This window comes from Canis lupus, chromosome 12 (genome assembly GCF_003254725.2).
Source record: "Canis lupus dingo isolate Sandy chromosome 12, ASM325472v2, whole genome shotgun sequence".
Lineage (NCBI taxonomy): Eukaryota > Metazoa > Chordata > Mammalia > Carnivora > Canidae > Canis > Canis lupus.
The window spans coordinates 19,876,342-19,898,889 of record NC_064254.1 but is presented as its reverse complement, the minus strand read 5'-3'; the positions used below and the strand labels follow the sequence as shown (position 1 = coordinate 19,898,889).

The window sequence follows — 22,548 nt, the reverse complement described above, 5'->3', positions numbered from 1 at the left end:
TAAGGAAGATAACCTGCTGAACTGGGCCAGGATTCCACAGGAATGGGGTAGAGAGACCCTGGAATCATGTTGGGGGGGGCAGTTTGGGAGGTCTATTTTGGAGGGTCCAGCTTTTTCTTCCTGTTTTTTTCCCTCCCTTTCTCCTCTGCTGCGAGGACAAGACAGTTTACCCCCAAATTCCTGATGAAGTTTTGGAATGTAGGTGAAGTTTGATGGGGTGAGTTCAGGAGCCAGTGACCAAGAAGAAATTCTTGAGACATCTTTGGTGCAAAATGATGGTTTTATTAAACTATGGGGACATGAGCCGTGGGCAGGAAGAGCTGCTGCTCTGGGCCTGTGAGGGGAAGCTGATTATATACCTGGGAGTTGGGAGGGGTTTGAGGATAGTGTACTCTCGAAGGAATTTTGGAAGAAAGGTTTCCAGGACCTAGAGGCGGAGAGCTATTGTTGGGAAAATGTCACTTATTACTGTCTAATTAAACCTTAGTCATGAGACTCTTCAGATATATATTGCTGGGCCCTGTGCTTGGGAAATGATCGCCAACACGTACCTTGGGGATTTAGAGATAAAGGAAATTTCTAAAGGAATTTTTATATGTTAAAGTAGATTTATAGGATCCTGGGGGTTGGGTTAAGATTGCCTTTTGCCCCTACCAAAGTATTAACATCAAGGCAATTGAGTCTGTAGAGGAATGTCCCTTTGCCTATTTCAAGGACTTGTCAATGTGTTGTCTCGGGCTCGTGCTTTGTCTTCAGCTGGCCCTGTGTTCCCCCATCATTCCCATTAGTACTATTTTTTTTTTTTAAACCCAGTACCGTCCTTAACATTTGCTTTGTTAAACTTTTTACTTTTTTTTTTTCAAAGATTTTTAATTTATTCATTCATGAGAGACACAGAGAGGCAGAGACACAGGAAGAGGGAGAAACAGTCTCCCCAGAACCCAATGTAGACTGGATCCCTGGACCCCGGATTCACGCCCTGAGCCAAAGGCAGATGCTTAACCGCTGAGCCACCCAGACATCCTAAACTTTTTTGTATTGATTGGTGTCTTGGAGGACGGAGACTCTTCTAGAAACAAAACAAAACAACCTCCCCATCCCCCCTCCACAATCACTATGTAAGTATCTTGATATCTAAAAAAATATCCAAAATAATAAATTCTAGGTATTTTTAAAATTAAACTTTTGTTCAATAATGAATTAATTGAAGAGGCTGTTATTATTTACCCATCTCAAACATGCATAAAATTAGTTGATGGGAGGGGGGATGGGGTGGAATAGGGATGATTTTATACAAGATTCTTAGATTATCCTTTTCTTCTGAGCTTGGGAGGATGGTAGGTCCCCATGAAGACTCTAGGGCCATGTTGGTCTCACTTCTTTAATTTCCTGAGTTTTGGCATAGTAAAGTAATTGTATGAGAACAAAAATGATAGTAATTTTTATTTTATTTTTTTATAAAGCGCAAAAGCTACACTGCTCCTGCAAAATTGAAAAGGCTTTTAATGTCTGAGCCATTTTGAGAGAATTGATTTAAGTGGACAGGATGATTGTCTGGCTGATCTCACTGATGAGTATTGAAATACTACTACTGGCAGGTGAGTAGGTTGTATTCTGAAGGGATTATAGATAGAACACAACAAGTTACACTGAGAACCTGTTTATCAGTATTTAAAATATTATTCAGGGGAAAATCTTGAAGTATCTGCTCTGGGTTTAAATTTTCACTGCTTAAAAAGTATTTTTTCTGTTTAGTAATTGAGGCTATATATTAGTTATTAATATATAATTTTATTTTTGAATGGCCAATGGAGGTTGCTGTTATAGTCTAGAGCTTCTCATAATGACTTATAACCTTCTTTTTATAATTCCTTTTTAAGCCATGTGATATAATTCTTTTTAGATCTTATAGCTTTATCTTCCCAAAGAGAATAGCTTATCTTGTCTTAGCGGTTAATGACTGTTGGTATCAAACTCTTCTTTTCTCAAATCATGTCTCTAATTTTCTCTGTGAATTTGGTTATCCTCGCTGTCTTTTTATGGCATTTGTTTTTTGCCTTCTTTAGAAGTATCTAATACACTTTTGAAGGATAAGCATGGGCTGATCTGGCAGGGGCTGCTATAAATAATTGTGCTGATGTGAATGATTCCCCACCAGCCTTGGTTATGCATTATGCCACCTACATAACTGCACATGGAAGCCCTGAGCTAAGTGGAGTTAGCATGGCCTGGATTATCCTTGATCTTTTTTGATATAGGAAATGAAAATGGTTCTATAGATAACATTTTTTCTATATGATCTCATTGAGATACTGACTGATTTTTGATGGCTCTTTGAATTGTCTTTGCCTTGGCTAATCCACATCCATGAGCATCTTCAAAGATAAGAATTTGATTATTATGCTCAGCCAATGATCTCTATGGGAGAACCAATCTAGCCTAGCATGTATAGTCTATAGTGCTGCCCCCCGCCAAGGAAATTCCAGCACTGATCCATGCCTCAGCCTCTCTCTAAGAAAGCAAGGCAAAAATTTGGTATCCTCTGTACAGAATTTTGTATCTATCTGGGAGTCATTCTGGTCATATATTCAAAAGGAGGAAATCAGAGGATGGTATACTGAGCAGGAGGATTGAAGTAGGGACAGCTTCTAGAAGTTTCTCCTCTTCTCTGAGAAGTAGAATTACAAGAAATAGGAGGTGATTTTACAACTAATGTATGACTACCTAATTAAAGAGTGAGAAAGAGAGAAGAGGTATTATGGGTTTAGTTAGGAGCCAAATGTGTCCTTGAGGCCCTTTCCAAAGGACCTTTCCTAGTTCAGGACATTGAGCTTTTGGATGTCCAAAATAAGAGGATCAGTCAGAAATTCTCTAAAATGAGAGTTTTGAAGGTGTGATCCCCAGACCAGTAGCAAGAGCAGTGCTTGTTCAGAACTGTAAATTCTTGGGCCTTATCCTATACCTGCTAACTCAGAAACTCCAGGGGTGGGGCCCAGCAATCTGTACTTTATCAAGGCCTTCTGGTGATTCTGAGGAAAGCAAACTTTTGTTTTTTATAACATTGGGGAAGCAAGTGTATTGAATCTGAGCTTCAAAACCAGTGTTTTTCTTACTTATCTACAGGGCCTGCCCTGAGTTTCCACATTGAGCTCAAAGAAGGTAGTCTTGCAGGAGGAACATGGATCACAGTCATTTTTGATGGTAGGTTTGTGTCTTACCAAACACAAGTTTCTTATGTATTGATATTAAGAATCCTAACTAAGATGAGTCTTTGGCTAAGGACAGGTGTAAAAGAGGGCCTGAAGGGTGTTGGACCCACTGAGTGACTTCTGTGTTTCCAGATGCTTGCTTGCTGATGTCACAGGTCCTCTTTCTTCTCTCAAACTGTGGGATGGGACCTTAGGGGCCCTAAATGACACGATAGGGAAGTATGTGGCAGAGTCCTTGGCAACTGTTCCCCAGAATCTTAGTTATCTTCCTTGCAGATGGTTTTATATGTGGGAATTTCAAAACTGCAGCTTAGCTGACCCATCTGTACCAGGGTAAAGTGTCATTTTGAGGGCTGAGAAATTCCTGGGTTTATGTGGATGGATCTGAAGAAAGAAAATCCTTTTAACAAACTCATAAATGAGAACATTCATTTATACAGCAGTCATAAATGCATTTGGAAATGAGGAGTAGTAATTTAATCCTTAGGCAAGCTCAGCATGTCACATTGCCCCTGTGCGGCCAAGTTTCTATATTCTCCTATATAGATTACAACTCTACTCAGCCTGAGATTCCCCTTTTTCTTGAGTTTAGGTTTGGAGTTGGAGCAGCTCTATCCTACCAATGGCTCTCAGTTGGAGATACACCTGGTGAATGTGGCTGTGCCTGCCCTCCCGAGCATCCCTTGTGACGTCTCTCCTGTCTTCTTGGATTTGCCAGTGGTGATGTGCAGGACCAGGTACACCTGTCTGGGTATGAGAAGATCAAATAGGGCGAGTGCTTTGCTTATCTTGAGAGTTTTTGGGGGCAAATTAGAGCAACTCCTGCTATGACTACAGTTATCAGCTATTGCTTTAAAGATGTTCCATGTGAATATATTTCTTAAAAGTCCCCTATCAGGACTCTACAGCTTAAGGGAAGATGAAGGTTATAGGAAAGAATTTTGAGAAACTTGAGATATTTATAAGGAGGGCTTGGATTGTGTTTCCAGCTGTGTTTTCTTCTTGTTGTTTGCAAGGAGCTCTATCGCTATTAAAATTTCAATAAGTGGGGGATCCCTGGGTGGCTCAGCAGTTTAGCGCCTGCCTTTGACCCAGGGCATGATCCTGGAGTCCTGGGATAGAGTCCCACATCAGGCTCCCTGCAGGGAGCCTGCTTCTCTCTCTGCCTGTGTTTCTGCCTCTCTCTCTCTCTCTCTCTTTGTCTCTCATGATGAATAAATAAATAAAATATATTTTAAAAATTTCAATAAATGTTACCATTTTGCCATCAAAGAACTCATCTAATGATACACTGTATGTTAACTAATTGAATTTAAATAAAATAAGTTGAAAAAAAGAAAAAATAACTCATTTGAAATAGGCATAATTGTAATGATTGGGCATAAACCCAAAACTAGATAGAAAGGAAATTTGCTTTAGTCCTCAGTGTATTTTGTTTTGGGTATGAATTGCACAGGATTCCGGGTAATCTGTCTTACTCAAGTTTTTGTTGACTTATGAAGTTTCCACGAATTCATTCTTTCCCTACTTATATCTTAGAGATGCTGCGTGAAAGTGGATCACTGCTTAAGAGAAAAAAAAAATGGTCAGTTTCTTCTATTTTCTTCTTTAGGAAGTCTCCCTTTCTTCCATCTCTGCCTACTGAAACCCTAACCTGCAAATGTCACCTTTTCCCCGAGCATACAGATGAGTGTGATCTTCCCCTTCCTTCAGAGGGGGACACATAGGGACTGAAATCCAGGCACCTTCTATAATTTACACAGAAGCATGGCACATTTAGCCTCAGTGGTCCCGTTTCCTCGGCCCTATGTTTCTTATCACACTTATGTCAGTTGTTCCCTTGTTAGCTTCATCCTAGAATTAAGCGCATTGGGGACAGGGGATGTATTGCTACCACTCTTGCAGTCCTTATGGTGCTTAGCACAATACCTTATGAGTAGAAGCTGCTCCATAGGTGTTTTGTGAACTGAACTTCTTTACAGCCCTTAAAGCTCTTGGTTTTAAAACTTTGTGGTATGTTTTACTTACATTTTTTGGTCAATAGGGACATAGAGTTCCTGCAAGAACTTGCATGAGAGAAATCAAAACTCTGAAGTTTTATATGCTCTATCTCCTCAATCGTGTCACACTAATGATTTTCAGGTGCACCACTGATTTTATATAATCTTTTTAGAGGAAAGAAAACAGTACGCTCTTACACTTACTCATTGGTTGCAAGCTGAATATCAAATTCAGTTAACACTTAAATGTGAAAAAATGCACATTTCATCATCAATGAAATACCGTCCCATTCGTTATCATGAAGACATATCTGCTTTTACCAAAACAGGCATTATAGCATCTAAATCAGCACTGTCTAATCAAAACATTATGTGAGCCACAAATGTGATTTAAAATTTTCTAGTAGCCACATTAAAAAATCAAAAGAAACAAGTGAAATTAATTTTAATAATATATTTTATTTAACTCAACACATTCAGAATATTATTGCATATGGAATCAATATATAGATTATTAATGATATACTTTATATATTTTTTTGCACACCAAGTCTTTGAAATCCAAAGTGTATTTTACACTTACAGCATATTGTATTTGGTACTAGCCATATTTCAAGTGGTCAATAACCACATATAACTAATGGATAACACATTGGATGATGCAGAATGAAATACTTAAAGTTATACTGAAGATTTTGGTGAGAAGGTTTGGCGGGGAGGCGCTTCTTAACTGTAGTTCCTTATTCATCATATTCCCGCTCTTAGAAAAATCAACTTGAATGGTCACATGAAAGAGGCAAAGAAATCACTCTGATATCTGTGAAAAGAGAAGAGGAGGTCCTGGACCCCCTTGATATATATATATATATATATATATATATATATATATATATATGAAGTATTAATGGACTGCTTGAATATTATGAAGTCAAGAATTTTTTTGGCAATATGTAAAATCAATGCCTTTTATCAGAAAGAGTCTAGGATTCAAGCCCCACATTGCCCCTGACCTATAGTATTTGCATACGTAAGTTCCTTCACCTATTTGGAACTGTCAAAAAAAATTTTAAGGAAACTAGGATTAGATTTTTTATCAATGTCCCTTCCAACTCTTAAAGTCCTAAAAGTTCTATGGTTCTGAGGAACAAGACAGACTTTTTTTTTTTAATTTTAAAGACTTTCAGTAAAATATAACATTTTGCTGAAGGATCCGATGTTTAAAGTCTAGTAAGTGAGTGGATCTAGATGGTGAAAAATAAACATAGGAATCCTTGTTTAGCTCTGTTTTGAAGGTGTGGGAGGAAATTTGAAGTGGGAAGTGAGGCTGCTGGCTTTGGTAGTACATAGTTTTTGGTTCACAAGGATTTCCTACTTTCTGCCCTTAGATCGCTGCTGCCTGAAGTACACGAGGGTCTGTACTACCTGGAAGCGCACGCTGGGGGACAGGTGGTAGGCAGCCCAAGTCCAGGACTGCAAGACTGTTGTACTTTCAAGGTGGGTTCTAAGGATGGAGAAATGCATGTTTGCCTAGTTTGAGGGTAGGCCTGTAGTCTAGACAAGCAAGTTATAAATCAGTCAGAATCTGTTTTGTAAGGGTAAGAAGAAAGAGGGATGGTAGTTGTGGGGTTTCTGAGACTATACCAAAGAAAGTTAAGTATTGAGCACTTGTACATCAGGCTCTGTGCTTTATGTACATTTAATTTGATGCTCACAACAATTTTATGGGGTAGCTATTTTTTATTTTGGTTTTACAGATGAGTGACTTAAGGCTGAGAGATGAAATAATGTGCTTATCTCATCATTAGTTTGCCTGTGTCATCCAGGTAGTAAATGGCAGAACTAGGATTTTTAAAAATTAGTTTAATTTTTAATTTTTATTGACATATCATGTCCTATTAGCTTCATATGTATATGATAGTGATTTGATATTTTTGTACATTGGAAAATGATCTCCATGATAAATCTAGGTTACCATCTGTCATTGTATGGAGTTATTACAATATTATTAACTATATTCCCTCTGTTGGTGGGAATGTAAATTGGTGCAGCCACGGTGGAAAACAGTAAGAAGGTTCCTCAAAAAATTAAAAACTGAAATATGATCCAGCAATTTCACTTCTGGATATTTACGTGATAAAAATGAAAACACCAATCTGAAGAGATGTATGCTCCCCTATATTTATTATTTATAGTAGTCAAGATATGGAAGCAGCCCAAGTGTCTACCAATAGATGAATAGATAAAGAAGATGGGGTATATATACATAATGGAATGTTACTCAGCCATAAAAAAGAATAAATCTTGCCATTTGTGACAACATGGATGGAACTAGAGTATTGAAATAAGTCAGATAGAGAAAGACAAATACTATATGATCTCACTTATATGTGGAATCTAAAAGAACTAGGATTTGAGCCTGCATCTGACTCTAAATCTTCACCTAAATCGAAGCCCATAGAGGAGCCACAAAGATTATCATTGTGGGTTAGTGTTTCATTCTATAGCTGCAATTCTCCTGAGTCTCAGTAGGAGGAAGGACTCAGAGATGTAAAATTTACCTCCCTCTCTGCTTTGTGGTTATTTCTGCTACTCTTACCAATCCTAGATTGAAAGGACATTTGCTGGTGCCATTCTTCTTCAAGTGCAGAGCTGAAAGGAAGCAGAGATAGGGAGACTTTGAGTTCGTGCCTAACTTGTTTTGGAGAAGCAATACACATACTTAATTTTATGTTTGATTCGGCCTGTTGTCCATTTCAGGTTAGTCTTACACTAATCTCTGAAAGGGTAGGTCTTAGACTTTTCATAAAAGGCTGAGGTTTGACACTGCTCCTTTGTCATGGTTGTCATTCCATAGGTTGCCTCTGTTAGAGAGCCATTCATAAAAGCATTACTGATGAATGAAGGCTCCTTTAGAACAAGCCTTCACCTCCTAAATTCATTCCTGTTATGATCCACATTTTATATAGGCGATCCACTTACAGATTAAGAATTTGCTGTCAGTTCACATTTAACAACTTGTTTCTGACTCCAAGAGACTCTTGTTTTCTGGAATTTTGCTTCTGTGCATATGCGGCAGAAAGAAAAAACAAAATCGTTCTTTCTTATTAAGACCCACACCACCACCTCTCCACGGTCTCTGTGAATGTAACAGAAGATGGATGGCCAAGCCCCCTCCCTAATCACCATGTGGTTTTTGGTTTTGATGTTCCTTTCACCCCAGATAGTAGTTTTCCTACTTATTAAAGATCGGAAAAGAGAGCAAGGGGAGACAAGGGAAGCACTTCCTAAAATTGCACATTAAAGAAAACAAGTCCTCGAGTGCTTCTCCTAGCTCGGAGAGCTGATGAAAAATCACCAGGGGACGCAGTTAATGAGAGGCATTCCAAGCTAAATAAAACACGGTGTGTCTCTTTGTTTTGGGACTGGGACTGGGGGAACCATGAGTATTAAAAATTAATTCCATCTCGCCAGTCCACTTCAAAGAGCCAGCTGCAGGCGCTGACAAGTTTGAACAACTCGCAGAAGGTTTATCAAGCAGCTGGTGGCTGTGGCTTCCCTCTCCTAATCTGCTGCTTTTCCTTTTCCCCATCTCGCTGCCTCTGACCTCACTGGGGCTCAGGGATCAGCATGCGGGAAGCTTGATTTGGAAGCTCATTAATTTTTCACTTTGTCGTGTCTCTAGCTTGGTGGGTGAACACGGCCCATTTTCCTCAGAAATGTACCATTTTTATGTCGTGTCAGCTCAGAGGGAATCACAAGTAAAGCTCTTTCAGAGATTTAACTCTGAGCCACCCCATGAGGTGGAGGAATGAGAGGGAGTGATCAAGGAGTCACTCTATTGCCCCCACACTTCTGGTGCAAGGCTCACACACTGAGTGGTAGATCTTACATTTCAAGCTGGAAGTCCAGAGGCACGTTTCCTTATTTGGTTTGGACTTGATTGTTCTTTTGCCTCAGTTTCTAACGTCTGTGAGAAGGAGCAGTAACCACTGCTCTACCTCACGAAGCTCCTAGGATATACTTCCAATGGGAATGACAATGGCACAAAGGGCGCCCCAGTGAGAGAGAAAGGTGGGGGGGGGGTAGGAAGTTAGGACGCTGAGGTAGGGAATTCATGTTTGGCAGGTGTGTGTGGAATTGGATTAAGCCTTATCTTTTGGTGAGATCAGAGCCTGCTCCCAATCGGTGAGGTCACAACATTCTTACTTTGACCTCCTGACTGTACATAATTTCTGTGACCTGTTCTCTAACCGTCTCCTTTAGAAAGGAGGAAACTAGCCTTGATGGCAGGCTGTACAGCCATGCCGATCAATACTTAAAACTCACACTTGCCAAGCCACTGTCAGCTTTGTTGAAATGTCATTGGCCCTCCCCTCTGCTTAGGGCTGTCGATTAACAATGGAGTTATTCTTTGTTAATATTCTTCCTGGGAAGGTGGACTCCTGGAATGCTGGAAGCAGACCATGCAAAACAATCTGCAGTCATTGGATTTACAAGTGTGAAGCAGTGTATTTTATGGGGGAATGAAGGCAATCTAGGTATTTAGAGGAGGTTGGGGGTGAGGGTGGCAGGAGGGGGAGACCAGGTCTTTTCCTGAGTGACATTGGCTCATGGGTCAAACCTTGGTCTGGTTAGTCCTTCCTTCTGCTTTTCTATTTGTTCACACTGGCCCTGGCCATGTAATGCACTATTCTTGGGCTAACCAAGATGCCAGGTGAGATGGAATTTCTGGAGTTGTCCTTTTCTCTCATCTACTTCCAGGCACCGTATCAATCATCTCACTTGATGCCACTCTATTCATTCACAAAAATTTGAATATCTTCTCTATCACAGGCTATGCATAAAGATATGATCGTGACTGAATCCAGCATCGTCCCTACATTTCTGGAGCTTATAATGAACAGAGAATGGGTTTTGGGGGAGGGGGCATAGAAAGATGATTTAGAATGCCGTGAGCAGGCCTCCACCTCTTCCATCAGTGCTCTTTTCCTTCTTCTCAAAGAGTAAGGCTGCTTCCCATTCCTTTGAATCATTTGAATCCATTTGAATCACTTTTCTCCCAATAGGCACTGTCCATTTCCCCAACAAACACCTCACTTGTGTGCCTACCCAACTTCCAAATTTTTGTAGCTCGCTAATTCCTGCCAAGGTGTTGGGTGATGATAATTTCAGTTGCAGTCCTTTCAGTTTAAGTAAGGAAACTCTTTAGAAAAATTTTAGAAAAATCCATCAAGATTCCAAGATACCAAGTTGCAATAATGGAATTCTCAAGTCTGGCCTACCTACCTTTCTTCCTGGTAAAATGTGTTCCTGGGTATGGCAGGTGGGCAAGTAGAAACAGACTTGCCAAAGTTTGGACAATATGGTGCAGGACAGAGAGCTATGTGACCTTGTTTAAAATTCCTTTGGAAGAACTAGAACAGTATCTGTCATTTCTGCTTCACAAATAGATTATGAGGATAAAAAGAAATAGGTGTAAGTTGATTTGAGGAAACATAACCATTTACCACCTTAGACTAATATTTGATGAGGAATGACTTTTGCTTCTTGTTTGTGGTTGTGATATTCTAATGAAATGCTCCCTTGGGATGGCCTTTCCTGACAGTTTTCCAGGGAACAGACACCCATTGTTTACCAAGTTACACCACCAAGTGGAGTTCCAGGTAAGAAATCTCCTAAAATAGGAATAATTATGGATCCCTTTGCCAAAGCTACTGCAAACTCTTCTACCTAGGGGGCTGCTTTCTATAAATGGGTGCTTTCTTTCAAGTGCTGTTTTGAAAATAAGTGTTAATCTCTGGTTTATCTTTAACTGGGCTTGGTTTCACCTCTGGACACTTTGTCTCTGTTACTTCACTGATAACAAAAGGAACCCAAATATGAAAAGAAAAAGAGGCAGGCAAAATCAAACCAGGTCCTGCCAGAGAATGGAGGGAATAGAAATCATCATCGCTCTTAATCTTATAATCATCTGCATGATAGCAAACCTTCATTGAACCTTACTGTGAGCCAAGCACTGTTCTAAGCTTTTGACATGTGTTATCTTATTAGATCCTCACAAGAACCTGATGACATAGGGATGATTATTCTCATTTGCAGATGAGAAAATGAGATACTAAAAGGTTAAGTAGCTTGCTTAAAGTCTGCTAGTCTGCGTATGGCTGGGATTTGAACCCACATGGGCAGAATCCAGAGTGGGCAGGTATATCCAACATTTTGTTCTTCATTGAACAGTGTTGCATACCACATGGGAGGCCAGCAACCCTGATAATTATCCTGGGGTGGTATTTATGAGTTAGAGGGCACACACACATGCCAAGGCCAGGGGCTAGAAGAGAAGAGAGAGAAAGCTGAGATTTACATAAAAGAGGATTGTAGGTAAGAAATAGATTCAAGAATTGCTAAGCCTGCCTTACAACCAACTAGTAAGCACAACTAGGATTATATGTAATCCGCTGTCTGATTCTTGGCAAATCCCTATGTCTACTTCAGATTTTTCCTTTGTTCAGGGTTTCCAGATGGTGTAATTACGAAAATATAAGTCGCTAAATGTTTATATATAGTTGTGTCTAAATGCATAAACTGATCTAGTTTTGAATGGCTTGCTCCAGAATGTCAAAATGAATATCTGAGTCGCTGAAAAATGTTTGTACTTTCGTGTGTGTGTGCATGTGTGTATAGACGCAGATTATGTATGCATGTATTTAAATTATATCCTGAAGAATATATGAATCTGGTATGATTTTATTAATGCAGGTTATTCAGAGATCTGTTGCTTTCCATTTGTCTGAATGATCAAGGCATGATCATGTTTTATTAAAAAGACAAGCATGTGGTCTAAAAATCACATGCAGATGTTTGGGTCCCTGCTGGTCTGGGGTTAGAAAGCTCTTGTTTAAATGGCAGAAGGCCACAGGGTGAGGGATGAGGAAGGAGCCTGCCATCAGAGGTGTGAAATGGGATATTGGCTCACCCAGATCTGTCAGGCCCGCCTCTCCTGCTGAGTCTGAGTGTCGCAGATGGTCTCCTCCACCTTCTGGGGGAATGATTGGTGACTGGCCTGGGTGGAGTGGAGTGCTCCCTCCAGGCAGGATCCACACAGCGGCATCTTAGAAATCACTTTCCAGACAATTACTCTCGTTTCATTTGGGAAGCCTGCCCAGAGTGGCAGCCAGGGAGATGGGGGAGGTGGTGGGGACAGGAGAGGTGGGTTCCATTAGCAGCTGAATTTCTATATGTGGTTAACAGTCCTCCACTGTGACATGGAATCCCCTGGCACCATAGGCAGGCTTAGCCATTTCTCAGCTTCTATTGGGCTTCTTTGTTTAGAAATAAGACAGAAACTCACAGAATTCCCAATTTTAGAACTTGTTACCAATTTTTAAAACTGTGCCCATCAAAGCTAGAAATCATGCTCACCAAAGCCAGGAAACCAATAACTTAGCTCTATTCAAACAAAGGGAAATTATTTTGCCAGTTGTTAATAGTAGCAGAGAGCTCCGGACTCTATGCTTTCTTTGTGTCCATGACCTTTGGCTAAGGTCCCTTTCTACCTACTCACCGTACAGTGGCTCTCATACTTCTTGAAGTCTCCCATGCTTCCAGTGCCAGTCATCCTATGACCCCGTATGAAAGTCATCTTGTATCAATAAAACACAAGCACAATGTGAAGGAAACAACTTGGTGATGTTCTTTTGTGACTTTGAATGTGGCCATGAAGAGATTCAAAGCCTACTGCACTCGGTGACCTCATGAGCCCCCCATAGGTATTCTTTTCTTTTCCAACTTTCAGGTTTTACTTACTGACCAAAACCTCTCTCACCTCTTAACATCATTTGTGATGCTCCAAGACTATGACAAGCTGGTCAGATTCTCTAATTATTTGGAAGGCACACATTTCCAGGCTGTAGGGTTGTCTGGTGAACTTTAACTACATCACCTAGCTATGGTGTGTTTGCTTAAAACCTTGCCTCATGTAGTTCCACAGAGCTGAGTTTAGGTATTTTCAACTGTGGAAGAAATCAGCTCATATAGCATCCGGGAGGGGCCCCCAAACTCTTTTTGAGAAAGAGTTACATCAGATTCCTTTCTCACCTCCTGTGAGCAGAGTGGGTAGGGACAGTACCGAGAATGCACCTGGCTGAGAGGGGATTGCTGATGCCTGCACTTCCTCTTGAACTTGAATTCAAAAGAGGGGAGTATTAAGGCAATGCTTGTTACCCAGTGGAAATCCCTGTGAGTCACATCGAGGAGCTCAGCAGTAGAAGTCAACTGTTTGTCAGTGAGCAAGGCAGACACCAGCTGTTTGCAGATCCCCAATTTGCCCAATCTTTGAACATGAGCATATGGGTTGAATGAATATGTGCAATTGTCCATCCTTTAAGCCATAACTCTGTTCTATTTCATTCTCTCCTTTCTCAGTTCCCATCCTTTTGGGTCATCCTTGACATTTCTCTTTTGTACTCTGAGATATGGAAACAGTTTAACCAGATTGTGTGATAGGAACCTTCTCGCTTGTCCATATTAACAAGTGTCCAGAGGAAAGTCTATAGAAATGTGAGGCACCCCAAGGCACATTGTCCTTAAATCTCGTGTTAAGTGGATGGTCTATACATAGCCAAGAAAGTAGAATGAGGCAGTGTGTGGAAACTGATACCTTCCTCCTAAAAGCCTCATACTTTATGGGACTGTGAGGAAGACCTGTTATTGTTTCTATGTTCCATACATAGATGATTATGTCAGTGATTGCAATAATTGGTTATTTTAGCCTTTCTAACACGTAGTGTTGATCACTGGATCATACTTGGCACTCTTTTCCTGTTGTACGGTTTTTAAAAGGCGTTAATATTCTGAGTCATGACCAATGCGGCTGTATTAAATAGATGAACCAAAAAGAAATAGTTTATGTTATAATTTATGTTTTGAGCTAAGTGTATTAACTCTTTAAAAAATCTCTTAAAACAGGAAAAATGATACATGTGTATGGCTGGATTATCACTGGAAGATCAGAAACCTTTGATTTTGATGCTGAGTACATTGATAGGTAAGTGTATGTTTGTTTCGGTGTTCAACTAGTTACAAATATGCTGGATTGCTTCCTGAGACCAGCTTCCCCAATAGCAATAAATTCTGAGCAGTTGGCACAGAATTGCTGTTTTCCTCTTTGCGGTTTATGGTCCCTGGTGAGCTGGGCTTCAGCAAACTTTGTTAATGTAATTGCAACTGGTCGATTAAGTCAGTCCATTTATTTACTGACAACTAGTCACTCTGGGCTCAGCGTGAATCGTGCTGTAATTTCATCTGTGGGTTTTCTTTTGCGATTCTTACCCTGTTCCCCATGTTTCTCAGGCTGAAATAAATATTTTATAAAACGATGTGTGAACCCAAAAGAACATCATAACTTCCTTGTTTGGTTGGTATGCACTTGTGCATTTAGAAACTGTGTTAGCGTGATCGGAGGAAGATATGGGAAAAGGTACTGAGAGTTTTACTGTTTTCTGGGAATGATTGGGATTGCCAACATGACTTTCTTCACCAGAGACTCTTTAAATGGAAAGTGCTACTATTAAATCATGTGTGTTAGGAAAAGAGGAGAACCAGAGGGTAAGTATTAAAGTTGTGTTTGGCGGCAACTTTAGCAACTGTGATTACATGACATCTGAATTAGTTTCAGTGAGGATTGATAAAGTCGAAGAAAAACCTAGTGTTACTATAGCTGAGCAGATTCTATATACTGTGTCTCATTTTCCTCGTCCTCCTAGATGGGGATCTCCTCCTCTGTTCTGTTCCTTCTCTGTGATTCTGCCCTAGTGGAAGAGGACATGATCTGGCTACTCTCGGGATCTAATTCCTGCCATTAAGTCATAGTCTACTTGTCTTGAAAGGAAATGACTCTTTCTGTGGAGTCTAGAAGGCCCAAGTACATACATAATATGCCACATTCACTGCTTGGTCCCATGTCAGCCTGGGTCTGGGATAGAGCTTTGGGAAGTAGGAACATAGGCATAAATTCCACAGTAGTTCTGTGTAGACCCAACATAGCCAATGTAGACATGACGAAGATTTGGGGGGAAAAGGGAGATGCTCCTTCTGCAGTGTCAAATGTGGCCCATGCAACAGTGCTATGCACTCCTACCTGCAGGCCGAGAGTAGATTTAACATCTCCTCAGGGGACAGGCTTCGGCCACCTGCAGAATGCCCCATAAATCCAGAGAATGCTTATAACAATGTTTCCTGTGAGTTTTGCCAGGAGTGTTTACTGGAGCCTTACACTATTGTCTCATGTCTTTTTTCCCCATTTAAAAAAAATCAAGCCCACTGATCTTGGAAGCTCAAGGAGACAAATGGGTCACAGCCTGCTCTCTTATAAACAGGCAGACAGGAAGCTGGTGAGTGTCTTTCCTGCCTACATACATGCTATTAGCTTCTTCCATGTGGGTTTCTTTCTCTCTCTCTCTTTCTCTCTCTCTAGCCTTCTCCCCACCCCACATCTATTTTTTTTTTAAATATAGATAACCCATAACTGCTGACTGCCTTGTTTTTAGACTTACTGGAAAATACATGGTAATTGATTGGAAATGCAAATTGAAGTGAATTCTGAAACTGTTCTTAAGAACAAATAGCTAACACTAAGTGCTCATTCTAGGCCACGCCCTGCTCTAGCACTTTTACATTTAAGTTACCCAATAGCCTTATGAGGACATATAGTTATCCCACTTTATAGAGGAGGAAACTGAGGCACGGAGGGGTCTAGTAACTTGCCAGACTCCAAGTTCATGCCCTTAACCGCTCCACTATAATGACTAGCCAAAGGGGAAAAAAACCCTACGATTTGTTTGTTTATGTATTATAATGACAATTTTTAAAATGAGTGTCTACATCTACATGCTTACAGTTTAGCTAACCAACATTTTGCTGGATTTTCACTTCACTTAGGACTGAGTAGATTTAACCTTCTTGTGAGGCCATCACAAGGCCATTATATACTCTATGGTTCAGTTTTTTAGGACTGGCATTTTGTAGAGCCAAATTCTATAATATAGTTTCTTCCTACTGTCTTCAGTTTGTTTGCTTGGAATTGTTCTTTTTTTGGGCTGACATCTTTTTTCTCCAAATTTTTGTTTAAATTCTAGTTAGTTAACAGTGTAATACTGGTTTCAAGAGGAGAACTTAGTGATTCATCACTTACAATATAATACTCAGTTCTCAACATAACAAATGTCCTCCATTTTAAAAATTATTTATTTATTTATCAGAAAGAGAGAGAGAGAACGAGCAGGAGGGAGAGAAAAACGCAGACTCCTTGTTAAGCAGGGAGCCTAATATGAGGTTCAATCCCAGAACCCTGGGATTATGACCTGAGTCAAAGGCAGATGCTTAACTGACTGAGCCACTCAGGTGCCCCACAATTGCTCTCCTTAATCCCTATCACCCATTTAGCCCATCCCCCCACTTTCCCTCCATCAACCCTCAGTTTGTTCTATAGTTAAGAGTTTTTATGGTTTGCCTCCCTCTCTTTTTTTGCCTCTTCCCCTAACTATTGTGTTTCTTAAATTCCACATATGAGTGAGATCATATAATTGCCTTTTTCTGACTGATTTATTTTGCTTAGCATAATACACTCTAGCTCCATCCACATTATTGTAAATAGTAAGATTTCATTTTTTTAATGGCTGAGTAACATTCCATTGTGTATATATGTCTGATAATTCTCACCTCAGGTTTTGATTCTTTCTTTAGCTATCCTCTTCAGGAAGACCATGGTCTTGGGACTCTGCAGTGCCGTGTGGAAGGCAACTACATAGGTCTGTTCAAGAAGTAACACAAATTTAAAGTCTTACCTGTTTCTTTTTTTGTAACAGAAAAATACGATTTTAAGAATTTGTTCTCATAACGATGATAATAGTAACTACCACGTATTGAGAACCACTTAAAAAGCTATACAAACAGCTTAAATAGAAACTAATGTAATCCTCACAATAAGTGGATTGGTGAGTTGGTAGAATTATTTTCACTTTATAGGTGAAAAAACTGTGGCTAGTAGCCAGTGCAGCCAGACTTATGATGTTTAGTGTAGCTGCAAGCCTGGGCTCTTACCTGCTATGCATCACTACATTTATCCTTTTATTGTTGTGAGTCAGCACTGATGGTGCTAAGTCTCGGCAGTGTTTCTTTTGGGCACTATTAAAGAAATTCCAGGTTTAGGTGGTCAGTTGGTGATACCTGGTGACCTTGGGTTTATGATAGCAATGGCATGTCTCATACATGGTGATATATGCAGACTCTGGTGTTAATGTCTGTTTATTTTTGTTACAGGTTCCCAGAATGTTAGTTTCTCAGTATTTAACAAAGGAAAGTAAGTAACTGGAAGCAAGTAAATTTATTGCCACCTTATATTATCGATCTCTTTCTTTCTTTTTTTTTATCGATCTCTTTCTTGTCTTGCTTATTTTTTCGAACCTTTTATAATGTAAAATTCCAAACATATAGGAACAGAATAGCATCATGCATTATGATTCTGAATGATTTCTGCATGCTTTACCTAATGTTGAATTTGTCAGGGGTTTTCCTGAAAAGCGTACTATATTATAGCTGATATTCATCCCATTATGGGACATAACGTGACACATTGCCTATAGCTCACAGCCCCAAGTATGGAGGTTCTCTCTTTCTCTCAAATTTAGGAAGTAATAACACTAATTATCTATTAAAGATCTATTCTAAGCCAGCTACTTCCCAGGCCCCTTTATGCTCATCTTTCCCTAATGCTTGTGATTCTGTGAAGTAGGTATTACCATCACCATACAAAAACTTTCTAAGTCACAAAACACATGTCACCACATTGGTATCGTTCTCTACCAGTGGTAAAGAAACTGTTCTGAAGATCAGGAGACATTGGCCCCCAATCTTTATTTTAGGTAGCCAGTTTAAGAAATGCAATCTCAAATGCTTTTCTCATCTAAACCAAAACTTTGTCTTGGAAGGTCCATGGTACACAAGAATGCATGGCTGGTCAGTGCTAAACTGGACCTTTTCCTATACCAGACATACTCAGGTATGATTTCCTCGCTCCTTCCCTCATGCCTCACTCAGTGTTGGATCCTCCTTCCCTTTCTCCTGGCCATTTCTCTTGGCCTTGGGCACCTGAAGGTGGTCCCATAATGATGAGTGATCCTTGGATTTTGGGTGAGAAGTTGCTTGTGTGAATGTCAGCTTTATTTATTTTTTATTTTTTGGAGATTTTATTTATTCACGAGAGACACACAGAGAGAGGCGGAGGCATAGGCAGAGGGTGAAGCAGGCACCCTGGGGGCAGCCTGATGTGGAACTCGATCCCAGGACTCTGGGATCACTCCCTGAGCCAAAGGACAGATGATCAACCATTGACCCACCCAGGCGTCTTGTGAATGTCAGTTTTAGTTGCTATGTTATCTATATTTAGTTGCTTGATCATAGACTTCTATACAAAGTTTGTGAATATAAACTGAATGGAAGAAAGGAAGTCATCCTTGTTCTATGTTCTGAGAAATAATAGAAAAGAGGTGGCTCCAAAAAATACAAAAGTGCATCTTTCCAGTTACTTTAACACCACCTCTGAGCATCACCCAACAAATTATGACTGGCTGATACTGATGCTAAATTATAGTGTTGTTATCTGATGAGCAAACCTCTGTGTTAAGAGATGAATGCTGAAAATTGGCAACTTGCATGAAATTGTGAACTCAATTCAATAGTAGAAAGTTGACCACTCAAGAAGAGTGCTTAGATTTGAGTCTTGAAGATGATCATAAAGCCATTGAAGACAAGTCTGTGAGGAAGGTGCAAATCCAGGGACAGCAGGATCAAGCCTTTGCCAAAAGTGCAAGAAGTTTCACAGATCATGGGGCAAATGCCTTTCCCTCTCTAAATAGTCTAATTGTGTAAAAAGCTGAATTTTGACCATTGTCTTTATTTTCTTTAAACAGATGTAACTAGTCTCTTTGGGAGTGACTTTGAAGAAGCCACCTGAGGGGGTGGTGATGGCAAGGGCCACGAGAAGCATGGCTGGCCCTTGCTGACTGTTTTACATGCAATCTCAATATTTATTTAATTCAACCATGAGATAGCTATAGTACTAGTCTCATTTTACAGATCCTGCAGAAATAGACCCAGAGAGGCAAAGAAACCAAAATTCCTAGTGCTAGAAATGCAGATCCAATTCAAAATCTTATGCACATTACCAAGATACAATGGGAAGTACACTTGCCTGGCCACCCAAAGCTTCCTGGTGAATGTGCCTAACACTATTGAACCCTGAATGCCAGACAGGCTGACAGGTATCTCCAGTCACATAGCTATTTTTGGCACCAACATCGTTGGGTGAGGACTCTCTTGCACCAGAACTTTCTCATAGCAGAGGAAGCTACAGGAGAGGAGATATGGACAGTGACAAAGTGCTCTGAGCAGAGCTTCTAAGGGCTGGCATTCAATTACACCTTGAGTTTGGTTAGGTCATTGAGCCTTTCTGAGCCGTAATTAAGTATCTATGAACTGGAAAAAATGGTGTCTGTCCTAACTCAAAAAGCTGTCAAAAGAAGTAGATGAGCAAGAGTCTTGGGATTCATCTACAGTTTTCTTCCCTTCTCCTGTTTCTAATCCATTTAGTTAACAGTTTCTGCCAGCTTTACCTCACATCCATTTCTTGATATGGTTTTATATTATTTACTACAATTAGACCTCCCATGGATTTCTTAAATATGATGTATTCACTCTGTCTCTACAACCATTGCCTCGAATCAGGACCCCATCCTCTCTTGCCCGGCCTGCCACAATGGTTCCCAGGGGCCCTGATGTACCATCTGTCCCCTGATGGTTCATGCTTTACATCGCCACCACCATGCCCTATACCAAACATACATCTGATGCCTCTCCCTTGCTGGGTGCCCTCTATAGGAAAGGGTACCAGATACCACACTCTGGTGTCCCCCTCATCTGCTTCTCTTGCTCCTTCTTTCTTTCTTATATTCCAGCAACACTGACATGAACTTTAAATGCAACTTCTCTCCATACTCAGGCTATTGCTTGCCTTTAAACACCCTTTCCCTTCTTCTCTTTCCTCTACTTGGCCAGTTCTAATTTATGCTTCAAGATTCAGCTCAGGAGTCATTTCTAGACATTTCTTTCTTTCACCAGACCCTCACTCTACTCCTAAACCTCCCCTGTGCACTTTCATGTGCTCTCTCTAATTTCACTACTCCAGAATGCCCAGATAATTATACTGTGTCATTGGCAAAAGCATTGTGTAAGAAATGTCCTGATAAAATCCATAACCATTCATGATTAGCTTCTTTGTATCTTTAGTTTATTGGAGAACACAACTCCTCTTTCCTCTTGAGGGAATGGAACTCAGAATGGTCAAAGTTGGATCATAGGAGAGGAAAAGATTAGAAATCTTACATTCTGGTAGATGGATGGCATATGACAGTGAGGTTTTGAAAGCAACCAGGAGGCAGCATAGAACAGGTTTGAGGTGGTGAGTGCACATGGGGGAGGAGCGTGTGGGTTGGGGAGGAGGCAAGTTTCCCGAAGACAGTGGTGGAATTCATTCTTTCGCTTAGTGCACACTGCAGACTCATGGGTGAACGGAGGTCTTGCCTGGTACATCCAAAGTTGATTCCTCCATAACATATAACCTACTATTCTGTGACTTATAAATTGAGTACTTGAGATCTGGTGACAGATTTCCTAAGAAAGCATCCTGGTATGTAGGGATTTCTGCTGATAGCATGAGTGATTCAGTCACTTTGAAATATTGATCCTGTATTATATGTATTAGTGCATATTGTTATAGATGAGACTTTATATTATGCGTTTTAAATAGCTACTAGAAAAAATTCTAACCATTGCTTGTCTTAGAAAGTTCAAGTAAGGAATACATTATTGATAGCTTTCTATTATTATACTATTCTCTGTGTCACATTCTGGCCTATATTCAGAAGCTTACTCTTTTTTTTTCTTTTGCAGAAATACTATCAGTGTTTCCAGAAACTGGAAGCCTTGGGGGAAAAACAGATATCATAATTACAGGAGACTTCTTCGACAATCCTGCCCTGGTTACCATAGCAGGTAACTAAGTTGAAATGGCTGAAAATAGTTCATAGTTTTAACTGCTGTAGGAGATTATGTATTTCTAATGATATGGAGAGGGTGGGGGAAGCAATTTTTGCCTCCTCGGACTCATCATGTCACCCTGTTCTATGGTATTTTACCTGTTTGGTTGAGACTATGTGGGATCGCAGTCCTGCAGGAACAGAGTATTCTGTGGACACACTCATAATTCATGGGCAATTCCCTCAGGTGTCCTCATTCTGGGAATGAAGAGAAGGGAATAGTATAGCTGCATCTTCACAAACGTCTACTCCTGCTGCAAGGCAACCTCTCTCCCCACTCTCCTTGCTTAGCTCTCTCTATAAGTTGAAGTGGGCAGGAGTCTGCTAGGCAGAGTCTTCTGGAATGCCTACTTGGCTAATCCTTTTGTGGGATTCTTCTAGAACTTTCAGTTCTGCCTGGTGGGAGTTTCCTTCAATTGGCAACACCAACGGTGCAGGAAAATATCCTCACCATCTCATGTCACACTTAACCTCCTACACTCAGCTGAGTGGTTTGGTGCATTCTCAGTGAATGGCACTGCTTAGCCTGTTTTCTTTCTGATTACTGTAAGCTGCCCTGTGTCTGGTTGCCCTGAACTCTCCCTTTCCTGGCCCCCTTCATTTGGGAGAACAACATCCAGTTCATTGCCTGATAATAGGAGCTGTCTACTTCAATGTGGTCATGTTGTCCTGCCATCTATATACCTCTATATACTTCTATATACATCTATATACCTCTCTCTTTCTCTTTTTATCCATTTTTCTAATTTCAGAAATTCTCCTTAGGTGTTCCATGTGATATCAGACACATGTCTCCCAGGAAGATTGAGTGTACCACTAGGGCTCCAGGAAAACGGGCAAGACTCACTGCTCCTCAGGCAGGTAAGGAAGCCACCATAGCTGTTCAGTGACCTCCAATCATGACCATGAGAGACTGGGAAATAGAAATGAGTGTTTGCCGTCTCAGCTGTTTGAATGGTTAGCTTGGTGAGCCCTGGGCCTGTGATACCACTGTCAGGGCTTTCCTTTCAGAGAGGCTCTGAGCTTTGTTCCAATATTGAGTGACACTGTACTAGCCCCAACCAGATGAATGGCCAGGGGAGACCCGATCTAGAAAGCAGAATGGCAGTCAAGACATTGTGGTAGCTACTGGTGGGAAGACCCTAACTTGCCTCCCTTCATGCCATGGGTCAGTTGTGAGCCCTTTGTCTA

General features: G+C 40.5%; 1 protein-coding gene across 1 annotated transcript in view; it reads left to right on the top strand.

Moving 5' to 3' along the window:
* Window positions 1-22,548, top strand: part of PKHD1 (PKHD1 ciliary IPT domain containing fibrocystin/polyductin) — a 469,911-nt gene that overhangs the window by 9,627 nt on the left and 437,736 nt on the right. The window contains 13 exon segments of the mRNA XM_025419015.3: window positions 866-1,118; window positions 1,464-1,598; window positions 3,124-3,201; window positions 3,802-3,946; window positions 6,595-6,703; window positions 10,815-10,872; window positions 14,174-14,252; window positions 15,523-15,597; window positions 16,949-17,013; window positions 17,525-17,564; window positions 18,193-18,263; window positions 21,212-21,313; window positions 22,123-22,218. Coding sequence (XP_025274800.3) covers window positions 1,547-1,598; window positions 3,124-3,201; window positions 3,802-3,946; window positions 6,595-6,703; window positions 10,815-10,872; window positions 14,174-14,252; window positions 15,523-15,597; window positions 16,949-17,013; window positions 17,525-17,564; window positions 18,193-18,263; window positions 21,212-21,313; window positions 22,123-22,218 — 970 coding nt within the window. The 5' untranslated portion in view covers window positions 866-1,118; window positions 1,464-1,546.